General features: G+C 33.4%; 2 protein-coding genes across 9 annotated transcripts in view; one reads left to right on the forward strand and one right to left on the reverse strand.

The window, feature by feature from the left end:
• The window catches only part of SLC24A1 (solute carrier family 24 member 1), a 52,601-nt gene extending 52,569 nt beyond the window's left edge, over positions 1–32 (reverse strand). Inside the window, exon 1 of the mRNA XM_074294781.1 lies at positions 1–32. This exon is cut by the window's left edge and continues 442 nt beyond it. The gene's annotated coding sequence lies outside the window, so the exon portion shown is untranslated.
• INTS14 (integrator complex subunit 14) overlaps positions 1–27,365 on the forward strand; it is a 27,834-nt gene extending 469 nt beyond the window's left edge. For 3 of the 8 annotated variants that reach the window (XM_074294782.1, XM_074294785.1, XM_074294783.1), the window contains exons 2-12: positions 4,914–5,194; positions 6,247–6,354; positions 9,720–9,875; positions 10,487–10,605; positions 11,005–11,147; positions 13,507–13,599; positions 14,809–14,953; positions 15,632–15,765; positions 22,690–22,808; positions 23,520–23,585; positions 26,538–27,365. In XM_074294782.1, the coding sequence (XP_074150883.1) occupies positions 4,973–5,194; positions 6,247–6,354; positions 9,720–9,875; positions 10,487–10,605; positions 11,005–11,147; positions 13,507–13,599; positions 14,809–14,953; positions 15,632–15,765; positions 22,690–22,808; positions 23,520–23,585; positions 26,538–26,789 (1,557 nt within the window). In that variant the 5' untranslated portion in view covers positions 4,914–4,972 and the 3' untranslated portion in view covers positions 26,790–27,365. Of the gene's footprint in view, positions 1–205; positions 444–4,913; positions 5,195–6,246; positions 6,355–9,719; positions 9,876–10,486; positions 10,606–11,004; positions 11,148–13,506; positions 13,600–14,808; positions 14,954–15,631; positions 15,766–22,689; positions 22,809–23,519; positions 23,586–26,537 lie in introns of those variants that run through there. The other 5 variants (XM_074294787.1, XM_074294788.1, XM_074294784.1 and 2 more) reach the window with 4 other exon arrangements.
• The last annotated feature ends 416 nt before the right edge of the window (positions 27,366–27,781 follow it).

Below are 27,781 nucleotides of genomic sequence, written 5' to 3' on the forward strand. Positions count from 1 at the left end.
CCCCACCCCAAGCCCCTGCCTCGAGACTCCCCTCCTAAAACTGCCTGGAGCCGATTCCAAAGGGATTTCCTTCCCCACCCTCCCCGCCCCCATCCGGAGAGAAAAGAAGTTAAGGAGCTTTCAATTCCTACCCTAACTGACCAGAAAGCCCTACGCCTTTTACTAATTGTAAACGCGAGTAACCATCCGCCCTTCTATCTGCCAGCCTTTATGAGGGCTCTGCTTTGTGTCAGACTGAAAAGAACCCAACCGCTCGGGCTCGTGTGAAGCATCCCAAGGGAGTTTATGAAAGGCCTGTGGCTCCCCTCCTGGAGTTTACCTTCCACGAGCTCAGTTGTGTAGTACTCTGTATTGTGGGCCAAGTGACTTCATGTGATCACTTCCACCCGGTGAGGTGACCGCAAGTAAACTGTCATCTTTCTTGTGTTGAGAAAAAAACCACTGTAAGAGAGGTTGTGTGACTTACTTGCCTTAGACCAAATATCACTGTCTTAAATGTGAATAATAGTAGATTGGAGGCGGATGTTAATAATCTGCATTATTAACATTTCCCCACTTAAGTCTAGGTAATCAACAAAACTATCAAGCAGTCTCTGAGCTGTGCATACTAAAACAAAAAGGGAATTTTAACTGTGCCAAACCAGTTTGCTCCAGTATACAATTGGCACTCTTTAGAAACATATTTCATTTAAATCTTGTAAGATAGAGAGGGCAGGTCTGTCTCTGAATCTCCCTGTGTCTCTCCCCTCTACAGATACGAAGGTTCAGAAAAAGTAAAAGGCAGTGTTGTGGTGCAGTGTTTTAATCCTGTATCTGCTCCTTCCTAACAGTAGCAATTCTGGCCAAGACCAAGTGTCAGTTTCCTCATCCCCACAATGATCATGTCTCACTGGGTGTAAATTTCTAAATTCTAAGTCACAGGTAGGGAGTGACAGGCCTGCTATTTGAACCCAACTCCTCCGACTCCATCTGTAGTTCATAATACAGTGCCTCTCTTCATGCAACTTTAATACTACTAAAATGTTTTTCTTAGAGTTGCCTTGAAATGTTAAACAAAGTTATATACAACTTTTAATTTAGTATTGAAGGTAAGAAATTTTAGATTGTTAAACTCTTCTTTTTTCCCTTCAGAAGTAGATAATCATACTCCTCTTGTTTTTGCTCAATGAGGCTCCTTTTGGGCAGCCTAAATTGTGTTTTGGTTTGTCTTGATTCTAACAGGTTTTCAGCTAATGTAATTTTTCTATTCAGCATTGGTCACAGATTTGCTATATAACCTTTGACAGATCAGTTAACCTTGCTGAAACTTAGTTTTCTCTTCTGTGAAAAGAAAAGAGTTGAAGCTCTAAAGTTCTTTCCATTTTTAAATCTTTCAGGTTTTTGTTTGCACCTGTATAATAGGTTAAGTACATTCTTTTTGTCAGAGGAAACTAGATCCAGATTCTAGTATAGTAGAAAGAATACTGGATTTGGGATCAGACGATCTAGATTGAAATTCCATCTCTGGCTCTTGTTGTTAAGTCTTGTACAACTTTTCATGACCTCAGTTGGAGTTTTCTTGGTAGAGATACTGCATCGTTTTGCCTTTTCCTTCTCCAGCTAATTTTACAGATGAGAAAACTGAGGCAGAGAAGGTTAAATGAGTTTTCCAGTGTCACCCAGATAGGTAATATCTGAGGCTAGACTCCTGATTCTAAGCCCAGCATTCTATCCACTGGACCATCCAACTGCCCTTATGTCTCTTATCAGTTGGGCCCATAATGTATTCTCTCTCAGTCCCAATTTCTTCACTCTATAATATTAGGGGATTGAATTAGGTTATCTCCTAAATCCCTTTCAGCTCTAAATCTATGGTCTGTTGGTTCTGTTCTGATGGTTGTTCCCTAGATCTATGTAATGTCCAGGCTTGCTGTCTGGAGGTCCTTCAGACAGGCCTTGGTCTTTAGGTGGAGAAGTGATGAAGGCAGGAGAATCACCATGAGGCTGGTCAAAGATAGAATGTCTCTGTTCTACTCCTTGTTAACCCTTATGTACCTTATTGTAATTACATCATTACAGCATACTGATTATGTGTGAACTAGAGAACCATTACATCACCATACTAAGTAGTAAGTATATATGTGAACTAGAGAACAATTATCTCATCAATAACACCTGTTTCATGTATCATTTTGCTTCTATCACTGCTCACTTCTATCAGATATCCAAGGAATAAATACATAACATGCAGAGAAGTTTATATTTATTGCTTAGGTTCAGTTATTTGCTGTCATCCAGAGGAATGATAGTAGACCCTAAATAAAGCTGGTCCTTTACACATTTTACACAGTTATTTGTATGTGTGATTATTAGTATCAAATATTAATACATAACAGATAGTTGTTGACTACTAATATGTACATGAAAATATTGCTGCTTGAATGCTACCCACTAGAATACCTCTAGCCTTTCTCCCTTTCCTTTCCTTTTACTCAGCCCTCTTTACCAACTGAAGCATGACTCCAGAGTCATTCTCTTGATCTTGCATTCCTACTACTCTAGATTTATTTTCTTCTCACTTCTGTAGAGTTCAGCTCTTCACCCCTGCTATCTTTGCAAATTCCACCCATCATTCTAGTTCTGCTCTCTAGAGTTAAATAAAACAGTCTTTAATTCCTCTTCTGTGTACCTTTTACATCCTTGAAGAGAGGATATCTTAGCTTCCAAAATATTTATTCTTTTCTTGGTTTGCCAGTAGATTGTCTTCCATTGTCCCACTAACCATCCCCAACTTCTTAAGTCTAAACAACTTCCCTTGGCTAACACTCTTATATTGTTTCCCCTTATTGTAATATAAGCTTTTTGAGAGTTAAATATTTGTATCTCCAGTTTAACACAGTATTTGTCATATAATAAACATTTAATAAATACTTTGGGCAAGCTTTTCATTTCAGGGAGAACATCCCTGTTTAATTTATTTCTTCCTTATATGGCATGATCTTAACCATCCTGCTTGACTTTCTGAGTATATTCTCTGTTTCTTTGCCAATTTTTACACTGTCCTTTCCTGTGTCAGCCCTTTAGTTAGCTGCAAGCATTTCTCTACCATGCCATGTTAGGCTTATAGCATTGTCCAAATATACTTTAAATATATATAAAATCTAATACAAATGCAAGGTACAGAATGTGTGTGTGTGTGTGTGTGTGTGTGTGTGTGTGTGTGTTTATAAATTTATCACAGACAGACAAGATGGACTTCTGTGTTGTTTGGCTCCCCAGGTTTAGAAAGTTAGTTTGGTAGAGGAAGTCAAGAAGGCCAGAAAGTATGTGAGACCAATTAGTGTTTTAAAAGAAACAAAATTATCTTATTGTATCAGCCTTGTCAGGTAGTGAAGAATAGTCATCACTCTCCTCCGAAGACATAAATGTCTTTCCTTTTTAATATTATAGTCTACTTCACTGGAGGGAAATTATTATACCTGATTTAAATTTGAATATTTTTTATATCTTTTCAGTATTGAAGAACCCAGCAAATGAATCAATTTTCAAAAACTAGATTTAGGTTAGCAAATAAGAATGGGTGACAGGGTTATCTACCTCTCTACAAATTCCTGATACTTCTTTAGAAAACAGGATGTGTTCAAAAGGGTTTTTTTTTGTGTTGCTCCAAGAACCAAATCATGTTTTTAATTGTTCTTATTCATGAACTTAGGGATTGTATCTTGATTATTGGCGGCCACGTGTATAACTTAAGAATTAATAAAAACAGCATAAGAATTTGCCTGATCTTTGTTTGTTCCTGAATACTTGTTAGCATATCCACATAAGATGTTTGCTGTTCTTTTAAAAATGAAAAGTTCTAGCAGCTTTATGGCAAAAGAACCAAATGAATATGAAACTAGATCTCATTACGTTTTCTTCTGAACCTTTTTAATAGACCAATGTATGTTTTTTCATTGTTGTCAATATATGCATACCACTTTTCGTTCTGAATTTTTTTACTTAACATTTCATATATGTGCACACTTTCCTATATCGAAAGAATCTACATTGTTGACATTTAAATGGCTATGTAGTGTTGTGTGGCCCAATTATACTATAGTTTGCTTCGCCTCTGTTCTGGGGGTTTTGCATCATTTTTAGTTTTTTATAAGTACAAAACTTGTTCTTGCTTTTTAACAGAAACATTACTCAAGATCAACTCTTGACTTAAAATTATTTTATTGTTCTTTTTTCCCCCTGAGACAATTGAAGTTAAGTGACTTGCCCAGGGTCACTTAAGTGTTAAGTAGACACTTAAGGTCATATTTGAACTCAGATCACTTGACTTTAGGGCTGGTGCTCTAACCACGGCGCCACCTAGCTGCCCCCTCATTGTACATTTTGTAGTGATTCTGTTATTTTAAATCAGTATTTCCCAAAGTGGGGTCTTTTGGAACTGTTATGATCTACTTAATATGACTAGTAATTTTGGGAGAAAAATTGAATATAAGTAATATTTTCTTCTTGAAAATGTTAAATGTTCAGTATTTACTACATGGAGCTCTTTTGAGAGGATATGAGAATAAACCTAATTTCCAAATTTTCTTTACCTTAAAATTAATTCCATGTGTCCAGATATTCTAAACAAGGGATCAGCGATAAGCAATATTTCTCTCTCTGGCGATAGTTTGCCAACCTCACACCTAATGATCATTTATTAGTTTTGTCAATATATTTCAAACCCAGGAGTGATCTATGGGCAAAATCATTTTAGAATTGCTTCCTTGATTTTTTTTTTAATTTTCTTTTTATCTTTCATTTATCTTCCAATTCTCAGCTTATCCTCTTCTCACAACCCTAGAATATAGGGTTTCCTTCTTTTCCCTTTTGTCTCTGGTAGAAAATAACCTATTTTTCTAAATACAAATAGAATACTTTTTTTTTTCTTGCAGCATTTTCTCATTTATAGCTGTGTGTGCAATTGCCTCTTGGAAATACAGATATTTTCATCATGCCGACAGTAGTGGTGATGGATGTGTCACTCTCTATGACTCGACCTGTCTCTATCGAGGGATCAGAAGAATATCAACGAAAACACCTAGCAGCCCATGGTTTGACTATGTTATTTGAACACATGGCCACCAATTACAAGCTTGAGTTTACAGCCTTGGTGGTTTTTTCTTCACTTTGGGAGTTAATGGTCCCTTTTACAAGAGATTATAACACTCTTCAGGTAAAATTAAGCAGCATGCATTGATTAAGTACTTAAGTATCAGGCATTTTGCTAAGCACTGGTATAGTAAGAAATGAAATATTTTCTATACATTCTATACATTTCTATATATTGAATACACAAGCATTGATATAATATTTTACAGTATACTGGAATTACATAACTATGCAGCAGGTATCTACAAATAGTGGTAGAATAGAATCTTCTGATAGAGCTTAACACTAAAAGCTTGAGCTCTCTGTACCACAATTCTTCTCAATGATTTTGACAGAATTCCCAGGGGGAAAAAATGTAAAAAAAGTAGCCATACCCCACTTCTTTCTGTATTGGCCTCATAATCAAACAGTTCCTTCTTTTCAAACCCCAAGTAAGATATTCTTTTTTTAGGGATTTAGAAATTCTAGGAGTCATGGGGGTATATATATTTTTAAAATTCCAAGTTTAATGTTCCTTATTTTGGCCTAATTATAGTTTATTAAGGATATAATAAGGATATAAACTTGAATAGGCTATTCAAAGTCCCATCAAGTAAAAAGAATGAAAAGTTTTTAAAATTCTCTTTATTAGTAATAATACTAAAAACAATATCTCATATATGTGAGTTTACACACACACACACACACACACACACACACACACACACACACACACACACACATATATATATATGTGTGTGTGTGTGTGTGTGTGTGTGTATTGTACTTTTAAGGTTCACTAAGTTCTTTATATACAATAGATCATTACAACATCCTATGAGAGAGGTAGTCTCCTTATCCCCATTTTATAGATGTAGAAGGTGAGATTAAGTAACTTACCCAGTGAGGCAGGATGGGAACCTGGATCTTCCTGACTTCATAATCCATAGTACTATGTCTAAAAAAGGTTAAAACTTCTCACAATTTATTTTAGAGGATAATTTAATGTTTGAATTAATGGAATCTTAGGAATATAATATTCCTTATGTAAATATTAACATCTTGAATAATTCTTGCTGTTTTTATTGAACTATTTAATACAGTGAAGATTAATAAGTAACTCTTTTATTCAATCAGGAAGCACTGAGTAATATGGATGATTATGATAAAACATGCTTAGAATCTGCATTACTTGGTGTTTGCAATATTGTTCAACAAGAATGGGGTGGCTCAATTCCTTGCCAGGTAAAAATTCCTTTTCTTTTCACTGAATTTAAAATATTAATCAATGAAATATCTGATAAAAGATAGCTTTTATAATTTATATAAACTGCTATATAAAATTTTGTTATATAATTTCTTTTTTTATAGTCTTTGTTACATGATTTCTGTAACCTTAACATGCTTATTGTTGGTATCTGGATTTTAAGAAAGCACTAAGTTGTATATTTAAATGCAGCAAAGTTATGTATGTAATGGAAACTGTACTCTTTGCTATTTTAAATTTAGTACTATTTTATGTAGAACATAAAAATATGCTCCAGTGAAATTTTAGTATCACTTCCTTAGGGTGAAATGTTAATAGCAGACTTAAAATTCTAAACTGTAACACCACACAGAACATGCCTTACTAAATAGGACTAGAAAAGAACCTCTAATTAGTTATTTACCTAGACTTGGATATGGAATTCAAATTGATAATTTAATCTGCTTGCTTATCTGGCTTTCCCTAAAAACTTTCCATTTTAAAATAAGATAGAAATAACAAAGAGGTCTTCTAGAGTCCAGCTCCTTATTCAACTGTAGGTTGTAATCCTATCTGGGGTCTAGTAGCTGAATGTGGGAATTGCAAAATTATGATTTATTTTCAGTAAATATTTGATTTATATATCTCTTTGTATGTCTATGTTCTTGGAGTCACATAAAAATTTCTCTGGAGAAAAGAGGTTGCTGATGAAAAAAATTTAAGAAGCCCTATTCTAAGATGCCTATGGAAGTAGACAAGTTGAAAATTAACAGTCAAAGCTATATATAATTGTGGAAAATTAGAAATAGCCTTAATGTCCAAAAATAGGATAATGATCAGATAAATCATGGAACATTAATATAATGGAATACTATGATATGAAGACTAACAATCAAGAAGACTACAAAGAAATCTGTAAAGATCTTTTTGAAATAATACAAAATGAAAAAAAATAGAACCAAAAGAATGAATAAGGACTAGATATATATGAGGAGAAGTGAATGTTACAAAAATCCTATTGATAAATGGAAACAGTTTTTAAAGTTTAGTTGGTTTTATTCATGTTCAATATTCAATTTTTAATAAAATATTTAATTTTTTAAAGTAACAGTTGATAGCCAGGAAGACCAAAAAAAATTAGATTTGTTCTATTTGTATCCAAAATGGTAAACTCAGATCCTATGAAGTATATTGTTCAAAGGTATTTTGCTGGCCTCTTAACAATACAAATACAGTCTTTTGAGAGACATTAGCTATATGTTTAAATAGGTCATGTTGGAATTGTTTCAGTTATGTACTATAACTTCTTATTTTTATTCCTTCTAAATTGGTATTGATTTTTAGCTTTGCTGTCAAAAGCTGATTGCTTTTAAATATAGTTGATAAAGAAATGATAGCCACATTTGTAGGTTACTAATTTCCTTTTTATTAGAAATCATCAATTTTACTTTTGATGAGGCTATTTAGTACTTGACACGTTGAGCACCTACTGACTTTCTTAGTGAAGGTTTTCATGTTACACAGGTGTGAAGCCTCTGTATACTTTACAAGCCTTTTTATTTCTCATTTTTTAGCCCTGAACCATATTTTCCAACATATGCTTTACTCTCCTCTCCTGTGGGGTCTTAGTAAATTCTTTCTTGAACTCTCTACCTCTTAATCACCTGCAACAGATCTGAGTTAGCATACAAGCTGCATTTTCTTTGTGATAGTCTGAAAATGTTTGCCATAAGCATTGCAGTACCTTGCAATGATGAGGAAATGTCCTATTGAAGGATGTTTCTTGTTGTGTTTAGACACATGATAAAAGTAGTTGAACCAATGCTTTTATTTGTCTCTATGGTGAGAAACCAAACTTCCTTTTTCCTTACCTGCACTTATTTTGTTTTATGCTTCCATTTATAGCAGAAATGTCAAAATCAAAGTGATTCAGTTCCTCTTATAATTAATGTGTATTTAGAATTCCAATACTCATGTTTATAGATGGTAATTAAATCATTATTCTTATCATTCGTGTCCCTTTTTCTAGTATAGTCTTGCAGAATTGGGACCCCATAGACTGAAGACCATTTTGTATTATTTTGTGTTTCATGAGTAAAGATTTCATCAGTTTACTGGTAATAAATAATTATTTTGGTCCTCAAAAAGTCAAGAGTATTACCAGTTTACTCAAAGTAATTCCAGTGTAGTAAAAACATGACAGAGTTAGCAGGCCCCTGATTTAGCCTTGGAGACCATTCCTAGGGTCACCTCCTCCACAGTAGAATAGTACTCTGTGGATAGCCTTGCATATACCAGGAACTTCATAAATAGTTGTTGAATTGTATTGAAATAAGCCTAGGATTGCTTTTAATTCAGACTCAAAACAATTTTGTTGTTTATTAAGAAAATCAGTGTACCAATGGCAATTTTTATTAATAATGCAGTTTAGCATCAACTGTTACTAGACTAGTTTGGTTTAATGTGAGATGTAGGTTACCAAGATTTTAGACAGCTATATATAATATATCTTTGTTATCTGAATGTAGCATACCCTTCCCATTTTGACATCATATATAATATCTCTATCCTACAGCATCTGGCAGATCTGTGTAAAGAATGAAACTTAAAACATTTGGTGCTAATTGGAAGATGTAATTACCTTCTAGTAAATTGATTGTCCCCTTGACAGATTACCCTTTCAGATGTCCCTCCCCTCTTTAGAAGTTGTTCTTTCTTCAAAGTAGCACATGCCATTTTGTTGTAATTTCAAGTTGTTAATAAGCAAATAAGTAATCTTGTACTGATGGTCCATTGTTACCAAATATCCAGTCAAGAAAGACAAAAGCAAGCATGCTGTGTGCAAATAGAGAATACATTCCAAAAATGTGCTATAATTTCACAATACTTAGAAAGTCATGAAGAAATTAATAATTTTTGCAGTTCTCTTCCCCTCTTTACATCTAAGTACATTAACATCTGCAGCTAAAGCTAGATACATTTACAAAGTTTTTATATTAAAAGTGCCAGAAAATATTTTTATGGAGTTTATAGTTTAGATGTATTCATTTTAGGGCAGGGATTGCCAATTTTTCAGTAGAAGTATGTCAGGGGTCTGACCCCTGGATCTGAGAGGAAAGGTATGACTGCTTTAGAATGAAGAAGATGAGCTGATTTTCATGCTGACATTCCCTAAATCAAGAGATAGAAGTTTAGTTTTCAAAATGTAACAAAAAAATTAAAAGGTCAGGAGGTATTGAGTTTAAAAATATTTAGAAGATTTTAATTGCTAAAGCAGCTAAGGAAAAATTAAAACATTGTCAAGTCTTTTTGTGTAACTATATCTTTACTTAAATTATAAATCTTTCCCATCTTTTGTAAATAGGTTGTTCTAGTAACCGATGGATGCCTAGGCATTGGGAGAGGTTCGCTGCGCCACTCGCTAGCTTCTCACACTCAACGAAGTGACAGTAATAGATTTCCTCTGCCTTTCCCTTTTCCATCTAAGTTATACATCATGTGCATGGCAAATTTGGAAGAGGTAAATTCTTCTACCTTAACACTGAACTGGAACTAGTAACTATTATTTGATGGATTCCTAAATACTCTTTAAAATTCTACATTGTTGCTATATTGCCATGAGAATATAGGCTGTTTCTCACAGGAGAAGTTTAGATAATTAATGGTTAAGATGTTCTCTTTTGCAGTAAAGTGTCTCTACTGATAAATAGTATTTCAATTCTGTGCCTAAAGAAATACTGAAAGAAGTAGACTTTGAATCTTAGTTTGAGAAACGTCCCCCTTGTATATGTTTCATTAATAAACATTTCTCAGTTTTTGCATTTACTTCAAGAAGTCGTTTAATGTTTAAAAAATAACAAACCAGAAGTTGTTTTTAAAAATATTTTGAAATTATTGGAGTGCAAATAATGAATAAAAACCAGTTGTTCACCTGAGAGAGTGAAATAGTGATAGTTTAATTTTATGAAATGACTTTCCTATTTTCCTTCAATTAATACTGTTGTTTTTTTTCTTGTTTGTCATAAAATAGCTTGGTTTTCATTATTTATTTTATCATGGCCTTGACCTGAGTGAGCTAATATTTATTTGGCGCTTTCTGCATTTTTAAAGAGAAATTTTCCTGCTTTATAGCTCCAGAGCTCAGATTCCCTAGATTGTCTTGAACAACTCATAGACTTAAACAATGGTGAAGGACAGATTTTTACTATTGATGGTCCCCTGTGCTTGAAGAATGTACAGTCTATGTTTGGGTGAGTCTATGTTTTGAATATAAGAACTTTCTTATAATCTGTCATTATAATTTTGCATTTAGAACCATCTATATTGTTATTTTGAATTGTTCCATTGTATTTCCCTATATTGTCCATTTTAAAGATGTAATGATGAGTATAACTGATATTTTTTAAGTACAAATGAAATGGTAAAGTCTGTGGATATCTCTCCATTCAGCATTTTCAAAGATGAATTTGCTCTTTGGCTTTTTAAAAATAAATTCCTGTGTTAAGAATGTCATGTTTCAATTTCACAAATCAATTGATTAGATTTCAGTTGTGGAATTATCTTAAAGGTAAACTTTTTATACATCTTTAGTGTTTTCAATTACTTTTCAAAATTACTCTAGCACTTAATAATGAATCATCATATTTTAGGAAACTGATAGACCTGGCATATACACCTTTCCATGCTGTTCTCAAATGTGGTCACTTAACATCTGATGTGCAAGTCTTCCCTAGACCAGAACCTTTTATTATAGATGAAGAAATTGATCCTATTCCAAAAGTAATAAATACAGGTAATTTAAAAATATGTATTCTGTATTATTTTTCTCTCCTCTTTTCTACTGAGCTCTTTTCCTCCCTCTTCTAGCCTATTTCTTTGCTCCAGTGTGACACATAATATACAGTAACATACTGTTATTGATCACAGTGTTGTTATCAGAAATTGCTTTGGACAAGAAGTGTCAATGTCTGAGGAACAGCCAGTTTGGAAATTTTTATGTCAAGAATACAGATTAATTTCTTAGGGAAAAGAACATGGGTCTTGAAGTCAGAGGAGCCCTCACTTTGCCAGTTACTACTAGTAAGAGCCACAAATATTAAAATGTGACAGACTTCATCTTTTCTAGATCTCAGTATTCTCATTGTTAAATGAGGTTGGGCTAGAAGATTTCTAAGTGTTTTTCCAGCTTTAAGTAAAAAAAAAAATCAGGCCTAGAGTTAAGAACATCTGAGTTCAAATCCAGCTTTAGACATTTACTAGCTTTGTGTTCCTGGGCAATTAATCTCTGTTTGCTTCAGTTGCTCATCTATAAAATTAGGAAAATAATAATACCTATTCTCCCAGGGTTGCTGTGAGGACCAAATGAGATACTATTTGTAAAGGCACAATGTGTGTGGCATAGAGAAATGCTATATAAATGTTAGCTATTATTGTTATCATTCTTATTGTTAGTGCCCACAATTGAAAGCCATGTTCAGAGACTATTACCCATGTCCAAATGCTGTAAAATCTTTAGGACTGGCATCATTACTGAATCTTAGTGGTGACCCATAGAATTTCAATATAACAATCACGCCATAGGTAAGGTAAAGTGTTAAAAGTCACTATACAGGCTTCAGTTCTGATCCTTCCACCCCTTGGCTTTTCAGTTCATTTCTATGGATCTTGGTTTCTTTTTCTGTGACCGTGAGGGGTCTGAATGAATGAGACATCACAGAAATAGCTCTAGCTATAAAATATATTAGAAGCTCTCGTTCTGCTGCTAGTAACATGCTAAATGAAAATGATGTGTTTTATTATTGTAAACTCTAATTGAAAAATATAAAATGAAAATAATAATAGTTCACATCTGACATGTAATATTTGCAAAGTGCTTTATATTCACTATTTCATTTGAACCTTACTACAGTTTTATAAGGGTGGTGGTCTTATTACCATTTTACAAATGAGGAAACTAAGGCTTATGAATGCTGAAATGTTGTGCCTCTGATTACAAAGTAAATGATTGAGATGGTATCCAAAACAAGGGCTTCTGACTCCATGTTCTGCACACGTCAGCTGTCTCATGATCTCTCAAAAGAACAATGACAAAAATAGGAAAAGGAGATGCCATTTAGCCTTTGAATATGAAACTATCTGAAGTGAAACCTGTGTCAAGTAGAGTTCAAGAGTTTGAGGAAATTAATTTATTTTTGGATTTTCTTTTTTTTTTCCCCAAAGAAATTATCAGGATTTTTTTTTTTTCCTGATGGTCTTTTCTGGTGATAGAAATTCTGGCCAGGATTAGCTATAGCTATAACTGATATTTCAAATCCTATTTATGGTTTCTTCATGGTACATTACATTATAAGTTACTTGTTATGTTGATGATGCATTTCCTCCAAGTATCTTCATTTTTGGTATTGATTATTGTCAGGAGAATTAAGATATTCCTTCAACATCTCTTGTTTTGATGCATTAGAAATATGTCTTTAGTTTTATTTACAGCAAGATTTTGATTTTCATTTAACTTTTCAGTAAATTCAAAGAATTATTTCAGTGTGTATGTATACAGTATAACTACAAAATAGTTTTAAAAAAAACAAATCTAAAACCCTATTCATTCATAAAGTAAAAAGAAAAATTGTAAAACTTTAGCCATTCATAAACCATTTCATCAACTTTTGGCTTTAACTTTAGTTTAGTATTCAAGTTATTGCTTCATTTAAGAATCCATTCTCCTCCCCTTTAAAAAATTAAATAAGTAAATAAACTGCCATCTTCCTCAAAGAAGGTTGATTGGATCTGCTTTGAAGTTATTTGGACCCTCTTTAGTAATCTTCAGTTGGGATATTCCTTGAACTTATGTCTGCAGTTATGATCTCCACTCCATATATTTTTATAGAGAATTTTATCTTCATCTTCTGTGTAATGTAACTTGAATTCATTAGAAGAAAGATATAACTGTTTTCATTTCCTAAGTTTTGTTAATTGATAAGATAACATAAAAAAAAGGAATTTTTAATAACTTTTCCATCTATCTTATCATACTTGAATTCAGCTGAAAAATTATATTATTGAAATTTCCATTTTTATGTTTAAATAAAATAGGAAGATGGTTTAGGGACCTACCTATCATATGAATTAAAATTATGTTGAATCTTTCCTTCCAGATCTGGAAATAGTGGGTTTTATAGATATAGCTGATATTTCAAGCCCCCCAGTTCTGTCTAGGCATCTGGTTCTACCCATTGCTCTTAACAAAGGTGAGTTCTCCTTTTAACTTTGGGGCATGCATGAAAGAACTCATAATCCAAATGTGTTTCATATGGTCCATGAACTTAAAGAGGGGTATTCATTTAGTAGGATTTTGGAGAAGGAGAAATTGTTGCACTAGGTCTTTAAAAAAAAACAAAACTAAAAAATCAGAAAAACAGTATATCATCAGTCAATCATTCTAAGATCCCTTAGAATGCAAGATATTATACGAATTGCTGTGAGGCATTCAAGGATCCTGAATCTCAAGAAGCTCTCTGTTTAAATGAAGATTAAAACATAATTGAAAAACTCAAGCATTCTATAAGTCCCATTGCCTACCACACACATATTATGGTTCCCTCTGGCTTGAGTGGACTTTGGGAGTGTCTGTGATCAAAACATTCCTTATTCAACCTATTGATGAGCTTCCCAAATTTATCTAGGCTGGACCTCAGGCAACATATGATCACTAGCCTTTACCTAGGGTCATTCCAGCTTCGTGCCAGACCTACCTAAACTTGTATTCTGCTGCCGTAGCCTTCAAAAACCTAGGGTCATCTGCATGGCACACTGAGACTGCAGAGTAGAATTTTTCTTTGTTGGTTCCTCTCCTTTTTAAAGTATCCTTTTGAAAACTCAATTTTATATTCTTTAGATTTTGCATAGTAGTGTTTATATTTAAATTGATTAATTTCTGTATAAAAAATAACTTTTCATTCCCTCTGAGTTTCCATCAGGATTCTTTGTCTATTCATTTACCTTCAGATTTCCTCTTAAGTACTCATAGTTATGATTAGTTTGTGCGCTTGGTTCTGCATTTTTGTTTATGTATCATTTTAGAAAGGTTTTCATTTTCTTTGCATTCCTCATAATATTCCTGAATATTAATTATATTATGGTATTCCATACATTTTAATAACAATTTATGTTACCATTTTCCTCTGGTTGGTCATTTAGTTTTATTCCAGCTTTTTGCAACTACATGTAACAGAAAGCTCTTTTATTGAAAAAAAATTCTTTTGGTATAATGTTGTATATTTGGTATATTCCATAATTGGAATTAGCATATTTTTGTAATTTTTAAAAATCTTGCCAAATTGCTCTTCAGAAAGATTTCATAAATGTATAATTGCATGACAAAATCATCTTCCTCTGATTTTTTAAGGAATTTGTATTTGAACTTTGTCTGACCAATTTCCCTCTTTGTTTTTGCATAGAAGGTGATGAGGTAGGTACAGGCATCACTGATGACAATGAAGATGAAAATTCAGCTAATCAGATTGCTGGTAAAATACCCAACTTTTGTGTTCTGCTCCATGGCAGCCTCAAAGTAGAAGGAATGGTAGCCATTGTTCAATTAGGGTAAGCATCTTTAGAGTCTATCTTTTTTTTTTTTTTTTTTTTTTTTAAAGGGTCCATCTATAGGTTATTCTTGTCTTAGAAATTCTGATTCAGGAAGGAGATGCTTCTCAGAATTGAAGGAAATATGGTTTATTCTATGTATTATGTATTTATATGTTCACTGTACATGGATATACACATATATTTATACATACATGCATATGCTTATTATATATGTATATACATATTAGTGACAAGTTCTCATTCTAGAAGAATCTAAGAGTAGGGAAAATATTTCTATATAGATATGTATTACGTATATATGTCTGTTGATATATATATATATATATATATATATATATATATATATATATATATATATATATATATATACATGTTAAAAATATATAGCATATAGATAAACATTTATAGTTATATATATATGCATATCTCTCATTATATGTCTAATATATAGATGACAGAAGACAATCAGAATGCTATAACTCTAGGTCTCTTCTAGAAATGGTTCTGCCCACAGGAAACATTTTGCAGACTGAGGACTTTATATCAATGTTGTAACTGACTTTTTAGACAAAAAAATGAGTATAGACTTGTTAATTTTGGGTTTGGGGATAAGCAAGTTTGAGTTTGGATTGGTTAGCTTTGATGTTTCTCTGGTCTTGCCTCTTTTTCACACAGTCCTGAGTGGCATGGAATGCTATACTCTCAAGCTGACAGCAAGAAGAAATCAAATCTCATGATGTCTCTCTTTGAACCTGGTCCAGAACCTCTCCCTTGGTTGGGGAAAATGGCACAACTGGGGCCAATTTCAGGTACAACTTTTATAAGGTCTTACTTAGTCCTCTGCTTTCCTTCTATTATTTTAGAAGAAGTTCTTTGGTTACCATATCCATTCCTTAAGGAAGACTGTGAACTCCCGCCTTTGTTCACTGTATATTTGAATGTGGAATAAGCTATTCAGATTTATTTTAGTAAGATATAGGAAAGCTGACTTTAAAAAAAAAGTAAAAGTTCATTTTTGAACTTAGCCCATTAATGAGCTATTTAAAACTCTACTAATTTTGCAAAATAGTCACAAAATCTCAAAATAAATCACAAATTATTACAAAGTAAAGATTCACAAGATTCTTAAGTTCACAAAAAAATCCTTGGGAGTATGTGAATTCAAGAGTTTTGAAGTAGGATTTCTTATCTCCAAATTTCTCTCCATTTTTTTTTAAATTTATTAATTTTAAAATTATAACATTTTTTTGACAGTACATATACATAGGTAATTTTTTACAACATTATCCCTTGTACTCCCTTCTGTTCCAAATTTTTCCCTTCCTTCCCTCCACCCCCCTCCCCTAGATGGCAGGCATTCCCATACACATTAAATATGTTCTAGTACATCCTAGGTACAATATATATGTGCAGAACCGAATTTTGTTGTTGTTGCAAAGGAAGAATTGGATTCGGAAGGTAAAAATAACCTGGGGAGAAATAAGTTTACACTCATTTCCCAGTGTTCTTTCTCTGGGTGTAGCTGATTATGTCCATCATTGATCAATTGGAATTGGATTAGCTCTTCTCTGTGTTGAAGATATCCACTTCCATCAGAATACATCCTCATACAGTATCATTGTTGAAGTGTATAATGATTTCCTAGTTCTCCTAATTTCGTTCAGCATCAGTTGATGTAAGTCTTTTCAAGCCTCTCTGTATTCATCCTTCTGGTCTTTTCTTACAGAGCAATAATATTCCATAACATTCATATACCATAATTTATCCAACCATTCTCCAATTGATGGGCATCCATTCATTTTCCAGTTTCTAGCCAGTACAAAAAGGGCTGCCACAAACATTTTCTCTCCATTTATTTCAGTAATTTATTTAGCACATGATGTTTCCTTAACATGTTAATAGGTATTTGGGGGATATAGAAGAAATATAATTTACTATATCTAACCTTACTGAGTTTATAGTATCATTGGATAGACAAGACATGCATTCTTAGCCTAATATATTGTTATCTTTCTGGCTTTGGGGAAAAGAAACCATTTGTCACCCTCACCGTAAAGAATGAATCATTAAATGAAGGTAGCCAAAAGATACACAGGTATTCAAATGGTATTAGACATATCCTGTTCCATGTCCCAGGATTACCAATATTGGCAGAAAAACCTAAACAAAAGGGGCTTGCGTTGTTTGAAGTAACAAAGTAAATTCAGTGATCCAAATCTCCTTTGTTGTCTTATGAGAGGAAGAAGTGTTCATGATGCTGATAACAACATCTAATTACTCCTTATTTCAGTGCTAATTTGTTAGCCTCTAGGCTTTACCATTGCCATATTTACCTCATGTTACAGCAGTAAATGGCATGTAAAGGAATCTAGTATAGTGAGGGGAAGTTGGCTACACACACATACATACATACACAGAGTCATTATGTAAGACAGAAAACCTGAGTTTCTTATACCATCCATTATGTGGAAAATGAATTCTTAGACTTCTTGGATCAGCATAGTTTCTGGTTAAATTTGCTCTCAACTTAACTCAGAAAAACCTACAAACTTTAAGTCCTGTTACACAGACCATTGCATTAAAAAAAAAAACATTAAGACAACATAAGACAGTAAGTAATCACAAGTACCAAAATATATACTGTGGCATTAAGTACTATATGATAATGAGAGTTATATAGGTGGAATCTGACCTCCCTAGAAAGGAATGTTTATATTGGCCAGAAATTAAAATTGCGTTACATAGTTAGCATGAGTATAAATGGAAGAACATTGAGTTAAGATTTTAGAAGGCCATGAATATGGGGGTAAAGAACTTGCCTCGTACCCCTATGTTGTAATTAATAAAACACTTGGACCAGGAGGCTGGTGCCCTTTAATAATACTTCCATTTATGCAAATAATGGCTCTTAAGAGTCTTTAGGGGCAATGTTTGAAAATGCCACAAGATGGAGATATTTCTCTGTTATGGGATAGAACTTGAAACAAGGTGCTAAGTCACTGATAGAGACAATGCTTATGTACTTAGTTTACACCTTTAAAGGAGTTCACATATTAGTTCACACCTTTAGAGAGCTTTATATAAGGAGAAGGACAAGCCTACTTTTGGACTTCTGGGAGATTAACAAGTCAGAAGCCCACAATCCCAGTCTTGGAGGCAGAGAAGATTCATTCCAACTTCCACCTTTGTGCTGGATGGAGACATTGGGAAGACAGGAGACTGAAGCTATAAGTGATAAAGGACTAGCTGCAAGAGTTCTTGGGACCAAGGAGAGAGATAGGCCTCTAAGAAAGCTAACCGAGCCCCAGGAAGAGATTCAAGACTTGGAAAGAGAAAATAAAGGATCTGGACTTTAACTCCTGGCTGCATTTGGGGTGATTATTGAAGTGAACTGAAACAAAAGCTGCTCCCAGAAGCTTCCCAAGAAACCTATTCCCAGAAAATATTATACTTTAGAGAAGAGAACATTACATTTCTCCATTTAGTCTTTCTTCCTCTGCTTTTCTTTTTGTCATTTTCTTTATATCTCTTGCTCATTTTTGTAGTCATATGTTCCTTATTCTTAAGTTTTAAATGAGTAGAGTGAATTTCTAATTCTTTCTTAAAACAAAATGGACAACAAATCAAACCACAAAACAAATAAGAAAGAAATTTAAAAAGTAAATAGAACATTAGAAAAACTAGGTATGATAGACCTTTGGAGAAAACTGAATGGCAATAGAAAGGAATATACTTTCTCCTCAGCAGTTCATGGATCCTGTACAAAAAATTGACCATATATTAGGACATAAAGATCTCAAAATTAAATGTAGGAAGGCAGAAATAATAAATGCCTTCTTCTCAGATCACAGTGCAATAAAAGCTACATTCAGTAAGAAGTTAGGGGTAAATAGACCAAAAAGTATTTGGAAACTGAATAATCTCATCTTAAAGAATGACTGGGTGAAAGAGCAAATTATAGAAACAATAATTTCACCCAAGATAATGACAATGATGAGACATCATACCAAAATCTGTGGGATACAGCAAAAGCGGTAATAAGGGGAAATTTTATATCTTTAGAGGCTTATTTGAAGAAAATAGAGAAAGAGAAGATTAACGAATTGGGCTTGCAACTTAAAAAGCTAGAAAAAGACCAAATTAAAAACCCCCAACCAAAAATTAAACTGGAAATACAAAAATTAAAAGGAGAAATCAGTAATATTGAAAGTAAAAAAACTATTGAATTAATAAATAAAACCAAGAGTTGGTTTTATGAAAAAGCTAATAAAATAGATAAACCTTTGGTAAATCTGATCAGAAAAAAGAAAGAGGAAAATCAGATTGTTAGTCTTACAAATGAAAAGGGGGATCTTTCCACCAATGAAGAGGAAATTAGAGAAATAATGAGTTACTTTGCGCAACTTTATGCCAATAAATTTGATAACTTAAGTGAAATGGATGACTTCCTCCAAAAATATAGGCTTCCTAGATTAACAGAGGAGGAGATAAATTGCTTAAATAGTCCCATTTCAGAAAAAGAAATAGAACAAGCTATTAATCAACTCCCCAGGAAAAAATCCCCAGGACCAGATGGATTTACATGTGAATTCTACCAAACATTTAAAAGAACAATTAGCCCCAATGCTATATAAACTATTCGAAAAAATAGGGGATGAAGGAGTCCTACCAAACTCCTTTTATGACACAGACATGGTACTGATACCTAAACTAGGTCGATCGAAAACTGAGAAAAAAATTATAGACCAATTTCCTTAATGAATATTGATGCTAAAATCTTAAATAAAATATTAGCAAAAAGACTTCAGAAAATCATCCCCAGGATAATACACTATGATCAAGTAGGATTTATACCAGGAATGCAAGGCTGATTTAATATTAGGAAAACTATTAGTATAATTGACCATATTAATAATCAAATTAATAAAAACCATATGATCATCTCAATAGATGCAGAAAAAGCATTTGACAACATCCAACATCCATTCCTACTAAAAACTCTTGAGAGTATAGGAATAAATGGACTATTCCATAGAATAATCAGGAGCATATATTTACGACCGTCAGTAAGCATAATATGCAATAGAAATAAACTGCAACCTTTCCCAGTAAGATCAGGAGTGAAACAAGGTTGCCCACTATCACCATTACTATTCAATATAGTACTAGAAATGCTAGCCTCGGCAATAAGAGCCGAGAAAGAGATTCAAGGAATTAGAGTAGGAAATGAGGAAATCAAACTATCACTCTTTGCAGATGACATGATGGTATACTTAGAGAACCCCAAAGACTCTGCTAAAAAGCTTTTAGAAATAATTCAGAATTTATCACCAACAAAATGCAACAGCAAGAGATACAAAGAGAAATTCCAAACAAATGTTGAGAGTATAAAGTATTTGGGAATCCATCTACCAAAGAATAGTCAGGAATTATATGAGAAAAATTACAAAACACTTGCCACAAAAATAAAGTCAGATTTAAATAATTGGAAAGACATTCAGTGCTCTTGGATAGGCCGAGCGAATATAATAAAGGTGACAATACTCCCCAAACTAATCGATTTATTTAGTGCTATACCAATCAGACTCCTAAGAAACTATTTTAATGACCTAGAAAAAATAACAACAAAATTCATATGGAAGAATAAAAGGTCGAGAATTGCAAGGGAACTAATGAAAAAAAACTCAGAGGAAGGTGGTCTAGGTGTACCTGATCTAAAGCTATATTATATAGCAGCAGTCACCAAAACCATTTGGTATTGGCTAAGAAATAGACCGGTAGATCAGTGGAACAGATTAGATACAAAGGACAAAAAAAGGTACATCTATAGCAATCTAATCTTTGACAAACCCAAAGATACCAACATTAGGGATAAAAATTCATTATTTGGAAAAAACTGTTGGGAAAACTGGAAATTAGTCTGGCAGAAATTAGATATGGATCCACACTTAGCACCATAAACCAAGATAAGATCAAAATGGGTCCATGACTTAGGCATAAAGAATGAGATAATAAATAGATTAGAGGAACAGAGGATAGTCTACCTCTCAGACCTGTGGAGGAGGAAGGAATTTATGACCAGAGGAGAACTAGAGATCATTATTGATCACAAAATAGAAGATTTTGATTACATCAAAGTAAAAAGTTTCTGTACAAACAATACTAATGCAAACAAGATTAGAAGGGAAGTAACAAATTGGGAAAATATTTTTAAAGTTAAAGGTTCTGACAAAGGTCTCATTTCCAAAATATATAGAGAACTGACCCTAATTTATAAGAAATCAAACCATTCTCCAATTGATAAATGGTCAAAGGATATGAACAGACAATTCTCAGATGATGAAATTGAAACTATATCCACTCATATGAAAGAGTGTTCCAAATCACTACTGATTAGAGAAATGCAAATTAAGACAACTCTGAGATAGCACTATACACCTGTCAGATTGACTAAGATGACAGGAACAGATAATGATGAATGTTGGAGGGGATGTGGGAAAACTGGGACACTGATGCATTGTTGGTGGAGTTGTGAAAGAATCCAGCCATTCTGGAGAACAATTTAAAAGTTATCAAATTGTGCATACCCTTTGACCCAGCCATACTACTACTGGGCTTATATCCCAAAGAATTACTAAAGAAGGGAAAGGGACCTGTATGTGCCAAAATGTTTGTGGCAGCTCTTTTTGTTGTAGCTAGAAACTGGAAGTCGAATGGATGCCCATCAATTGGAGAATGGTTGGGTAAATTATGGTATATGAAGATTATGGAACACTATTGCTCTGTAAGAAATGACCAGCAGGAGGAATACAGAGAAGCTTGAAGAGACTTACATCAACTGATGCTGAATGAAATGAGCAGGACCAGAAGATCGCTGTACACTTCAATGCTGTATGAAGATATATTCTGATGGAAGTGGATATCTTCAACATAAAGAAGGTCCAACTCACTTCCAGTTGATCAATGATGGACAGAAATAACTACACCCAGAGAAGGAACACTGGGAAGTGAATGTAAATTGTTAGAACTACTGTCTATCTACCAGGTTACTTATACCTTCGGAATCTAATACTTAATGTGCAACAAGAAAATGGTATTTACACACATATATTGTATCTAGGTTTTATTGTAACACATGTAAAATATATGGGATTGCCTGTCATCGGGGGGAGGGAATGGAGGAGGTGGGGATAATTTGGAAAAATGAATACAAGTGATAATATTATAAAAAAAAATTACTCATGCATATATACTGTGAAAAAAAAGTTCTAAATAAAAAAAAAAAGAAACAGAGGGGGAGGGAAGTGACTCCTAAGACATGGGTTTATAAGTAAAATTCATTTTAAAAATAATTAAAATATATACAAAAAAAAAATGGACAATCTCTTTTTTGCTTATGTGAACCTCACTTTATTTTTCCTTTGGGTTAGTGACCTAAGATAGTAGTCTTCCATAAAAAAGATTCCCAAGCCCTGTTACAATTAATGAAAAACTATTGGAATTTTTTTTTATAGAAAATTGACCTAATATAAGATTGTGAGTACTTTAGTTATAATATAAACTTAATTTTTCCAATCTTTTTTTTTGTTGTTGTTGTTAGATTATACATACTTATTAGAAATTTAACTTCATATTTGGAGAAATGGATTTAATTCCCTCTAGATTTAAATGTTATTTTCTTGATCTAAGCTTGTTAGAGAGCATTATTTTTAGAAAGCCTCATTTTCTTTAAGATGCTAAAGAAAATCCTTATGGTGAAGATGATAACAAGAGTCCTTTCCCCTTGCAACCTAAAAACAAGCGCAGCTATGCCCAGAATGTGACTGTGTGGATTAAGCCAAGTGGTTTACAGGTAAATCATTTTCTTTGCTTTGTCATTGATGATTGGAGCTGTGATTCAGAAGTTGCCATATTTTAGGATGTGTGGTGGTAGAGCTACTGCTCAAACATCTGTAATTTTTACCCATTGCAGCACATTTTCTTTGTTTCTTCAAAATAAGCAAAATCAGGGGAGGCTATAGGATCCAGAAGAGAATTTTTGCTCATCCTTTGGCTTCTCCTTCTATCTTTTTAAAAAATTCTCCTTTCTGGCCTAGTCAGTTCCCAGCCATATGCCTATGAGTCTCCTTCAAAAGAAGGCAATGAACTCATGAAAGGAAAGTATGTACAGAACTTTGAAATTTCAGAAATGTGGCTGTAATTACCAAACCAAAAAGAAAACCACAGCTATCCTTACCACAGATGTACCTGGATAATTTTTAGACTTTTAAAAAGTTTTATGTGTTTCTTTTTCATGAGATCTTTGCAGATTGGCCTGCCTCCCAAGAGTATGTGTGAGTGCTTCATGTTCATTTATAAAGCCCCTAGAGAAAAAAGAACTATTCCCTAAAAAAAAAAAAAGGCATTTTTAAAAAATAAAAATAGAAATAAAATCAATGAGGAATCCCCTCGCTGGAAGACCTATTAAGTGAAATTCTTTTATTTTATTAAATTTTTATTTAATTCACTCTTTTCCACTCCTCTCCCTACCTGATTAATAACAAGTTTTTTCATTCTTAAATAGACAGATGTTCAAAAGATTTTAAGGAATGCAAGAAAACTGCCTGAAAAAACACAAACATTCTATAAGGTGAGAATGATGGGATTAGGTACTTTGGGCTAGATTAAATGAACATGTTCCTGCTACATATGATTGGTTAATAATAAGCTATTAAGGCAGTTGGATACCTAGTTTATCTGCCTTTAGATAGGAATTCTTGTCAATAATTATTTCCATCTAGGATGAGATACCTCTAAATGTTTATAAACTTATATCAGATTTGACTCTCATAGGACTGTAACTAACTCAAAACTTTTATTTTCTGAAATATGGTATCTGGGTTTATTTATTTATTGTTTTTAGGTTTTTAGCTTGAATGTATTTGAAATTGTTACTTCTCTCATATTTAAAAGATTCAAGAAGCCATAAGAGAAAAACAAAATAATAGTAATATTGTTAATAAAATATCATATGACTTTTAAAAGTGGAGAAATACATTTCATAAACAATAAATAACATGAAATAAAGTATTTGGCCTAAAGTTGCAACTGTTTGAATACCATCCACATGGAAGTTGAATTTTAGTTTCTCTATTACAAAACTATTGTTACTTATTTGCAGGTAGAAAACAAATTTAGAAATTGGAATTCCATAATGTAGTTGGAGAGATAATTTAAACTTCTAAAACTTGGATATTTGTGGTCTTTGCACTACTTTTGAAAATCCTAAGGCACTTTTCATTTTTAAAAAAAAATTTCAGTAGTATTTTATTTTTCCAAAAACATGTAAATATAGTTTCCAACATTCATTTTTGTAAAACTTTTGTGTTCTAAATTTTTTACCCTCCCTCATCTCTCTCCTCTCCCCAAGACAACAAGCAATCTGATATAAGTTAAATATGTGCAATCCTTTTAAACATATTTCTTTATTTTTTTGTTATGCAAGAAAAATCAGACCAAAAGGGGGGGAGACCATGAAAAACAAACAAACAAAAAAGTGAAAATACTATGCTTCAATCCATAATTAGTCTCCATCTTCTCTTTAGACATGATGGCATTTTTCCTTCCAAGTGTATTGGAATTGCCTTGAATTAGCTCAAAACTTTTAAAACAATTATCATTGCCTTTTTTTATGCTAGTCATTTCCCGGCATAGAGTCCTCCTTGTAACAAAGAAAAACACTTAAGCAAAACTGAGCAACACAATAACCATTAATGATAGGTATATGCTATATTGTGCATCTATAGTCCCCCACTTTTTCATTAAGGGGAGTGTATTTCATCATTAGTCATTGAATTTGATCCAGATTCACATGTTTTGTATTGTATTCATTTATAATATCATAGTCATTCTGAATAGTATGGTCCAGGTTGTGTTTTCTTTACTCTGTACCACTCCACATAAATCTTACACTTTTCTATGAATTCCTCATATTTGTTGTCTTATTGCCTATTTTGTTAAATTTCTGTCACTGTTTGTTCAGCCAGTCTCCTTTCCCCACCTCATTGAAACCCCAAACTTTTCAACAGTTTTACCAGAATTACTTCCCAAAACTACTTATGAAAAATAAATATTTATAAATTGGCTTAGAGATAGCGTTAGGGTCATCAGAAATAGTAAAGATCCAAAGAACGAAATTTTAATGGCCTGTGATTCCATTGTCATTCCAGAATATAAGTGAAATTCATTTAAAGAGCATCACAGAATAGCCTATTGATGCCATGTCTAAATGTTCTAAGTATGATCTCTTGATTTCAGAACACAATCCAGATTTTCTGCCTGAGAGTACTCCTGTGTGCCATACCTCTCATTAGCAAGGCTTTAATATCTTTGTGCACTCTCAGCTTTGGCTCAGAATTTCCAAAATATGTTAACAGTCCAAAACTAGTCTAATGGACAGCATAACTGGAGTTGATTTTATTTCCATCAGATATTCTATTCAAAGGAACCTTATCACTATTAGGCTTTTTACACTCACCAGCATGGACACAGCAAATAAAAAATACTGGCAAATGCATTCTAAAACTTTTGAAAATAGATTTCTTCTGAGCACAGATGGACCTTTAAATACTAGTTGTTTTTGTTTTCTCACTACCTGTGTGACCATTTCTCAGGCCTCTTTTGCTGGCTTATCATCCATAACACTTGGGTTTTTTCTTTCATTTATTTATTTATATTAATTTTATAATTATAAAATTTTTTGACAGTATATATGCATGAGTAATTTTTTAAAATAACATTATCCCTTGTATTCGTTTTTCAAAAATTTCCCTTCCCTCCCTCTACCTCCTCCCCTAGATGACAGGCGATCCCATACACATTACATGTGTTACAGTATATCTTAGATACAATATATGTGTGTAAAACCGAATTTCTTGTTGCACGCTAAGAATTGGATTCCGAAGGTATAAGTAACCTGGGTAGAAAGACAATAGTGCAAACAGTTTATACTCAACAATTAACACTTGGGTTTTTTTTTCTAAAGCACTGTCCTCTGATCCCTCTTCTCTCTCTGCACTCCCCTTCAATAATCTTAGTCAGGTTAAATGTTCATTTTTGTGCAGATGATTCTTAGAGATCAATTTATCTAGTCCTAATTTCTCCCTTGAGCAGTATCTCTCATTGCCTATGAGACATTTCAAGCTGGTGGATATCCTAGAGACATTTTAAACTCACTATGTTCAAAAGAAAAATTATCACTTTTCTTACCAAAGTGATAACTATTTCCTTAAAAACAAGTGTGATTCTCCTATACCTCTAATGCACTCCCATCTTATCTCTACCTCATAGAATTACAGTCTTCCTTCAAGGCTCAATTCAAGCACAACTTAACCTGGAGACTTTCTTGATCTCCCAAACTGCTAGAATTCTGCCTCCCAAACTACCTTGTAGCTCACTACTTTGTTATTCTCTTCATATTTATTCTGTAGGTGCACATATGTATTTATGTCCCCAGTATATAACACAGTTGGTTTTTAACAAATATTTTTTTCTTTTAATGAAATGACTCATTCCAAAATATTTAATTTGCATTTTGTTTCAGGAGCTAAACCGTTTACGGAAGGCTGCCCTGGCATTTGGCTTCCTGGATCTCTTGAAAGGAGTAGCTGACATGCTAGAAAGGGAATGCACCCTTCTCCCTGACACAGCCCACCCTGATGCTGCATTCCAGTTATCCCATGCTGCTAGGCAACTCAAATTGGCCAGTACTGGCACCTCTGATTATGCAGCTTATGATCACAATATTACCCCACTTCAGACAGACTTTTCTGGAAGCAGTACTGAAAGAATGTGAAGTTGGCTTGTTTGGGAAACATTTCCTTTAAAAAGAGATTTTCAAAGTGGGGAGTCAAGAGATGAAAACCTATCCACATTAGGTTGGAATCACTAAGCTGAGTCTAAAGAAATCTCCAAAAAAATTCTTAGAAGTACTTAGCTTCTTAGCTTCCATGTTGGAGAGAAGTTGAGTGTCAAAGGCCCTGGCTTCTGAAGGACAGTGGTTGTTTCTGCTATGCAAATTTCCCAGGCAGCTTTGGCTGGGAGTAGAGCTCTCTCTATCCATGAGCAGGTGTATCATCAGTAGGAGCTCTCCCCTCTCTGATCTTCAGAAAGGTGTTTACTCTCCTGCTTTAAAAGCCAACCAGCAAAAGGACAAGGGTATTCTCTAATATCTGCACTTGGAATGAACAATTCAGGCAACCAAGAGATTGCCCTTGTTAGAACAACTTAAACAAAATGGAGATACTGATACTGTTTAAGATGCAGTTTTAAACAATGACCAGATATCTAATACATATAAAACTGATTGGGGCTTCTTTTTTTTTTTTAAGTTTTAAGGTAAATGAACAATAAAATACTTGATTTTACAAAATGGCTTCACTTGGAGATTTAACATTTCAGATTTTGTTTTCCAACCTATTAACTGTTATCAGTATTTAAGACAATCTGTAGGTTTTTAAGAATTTGCTGAAACAGCACAGGTTTAGAACATGTTCCTTGAGTTCCACTTTGGGTTAAACTGCTGTGCAAAGGATTATTACCTTCTACATCACTGCATAGGCCAAAGCTCAGTCAAAATCAAGTTCTGGCACACACACACAAAAAAAATCTTAAGGAATAAGTATGTGACTTTTAAGATAAAACTGAATTGAGAATGAGATCTGCATTCTAGTCCTAGCTGTATCACAAACTAGCTAGAACCAAGCAGAATCTCCCATTCTTCTGCACCTCAGCCAATCTACAAAATCGAGAGGACTGCACTTAAGGGGTTCTTGACCTTGTCATGGC

The sequence above is a fragment of the Sminthopsis crassicaudata genome, chromosome 2 (genome assembly GCF_048593235.1).
Source record: "Sminthopsis crassicaudata isolate SCR6 chromosome 2, ASM4859323v1, whole genome shotgun sequence".
NCBI lineage: Eukaryota > Metazoa > Chordata > Mammalia > Dasyuromorphia > Dasyuridae > Sminthopsis > Sminthopsis crassicaudata.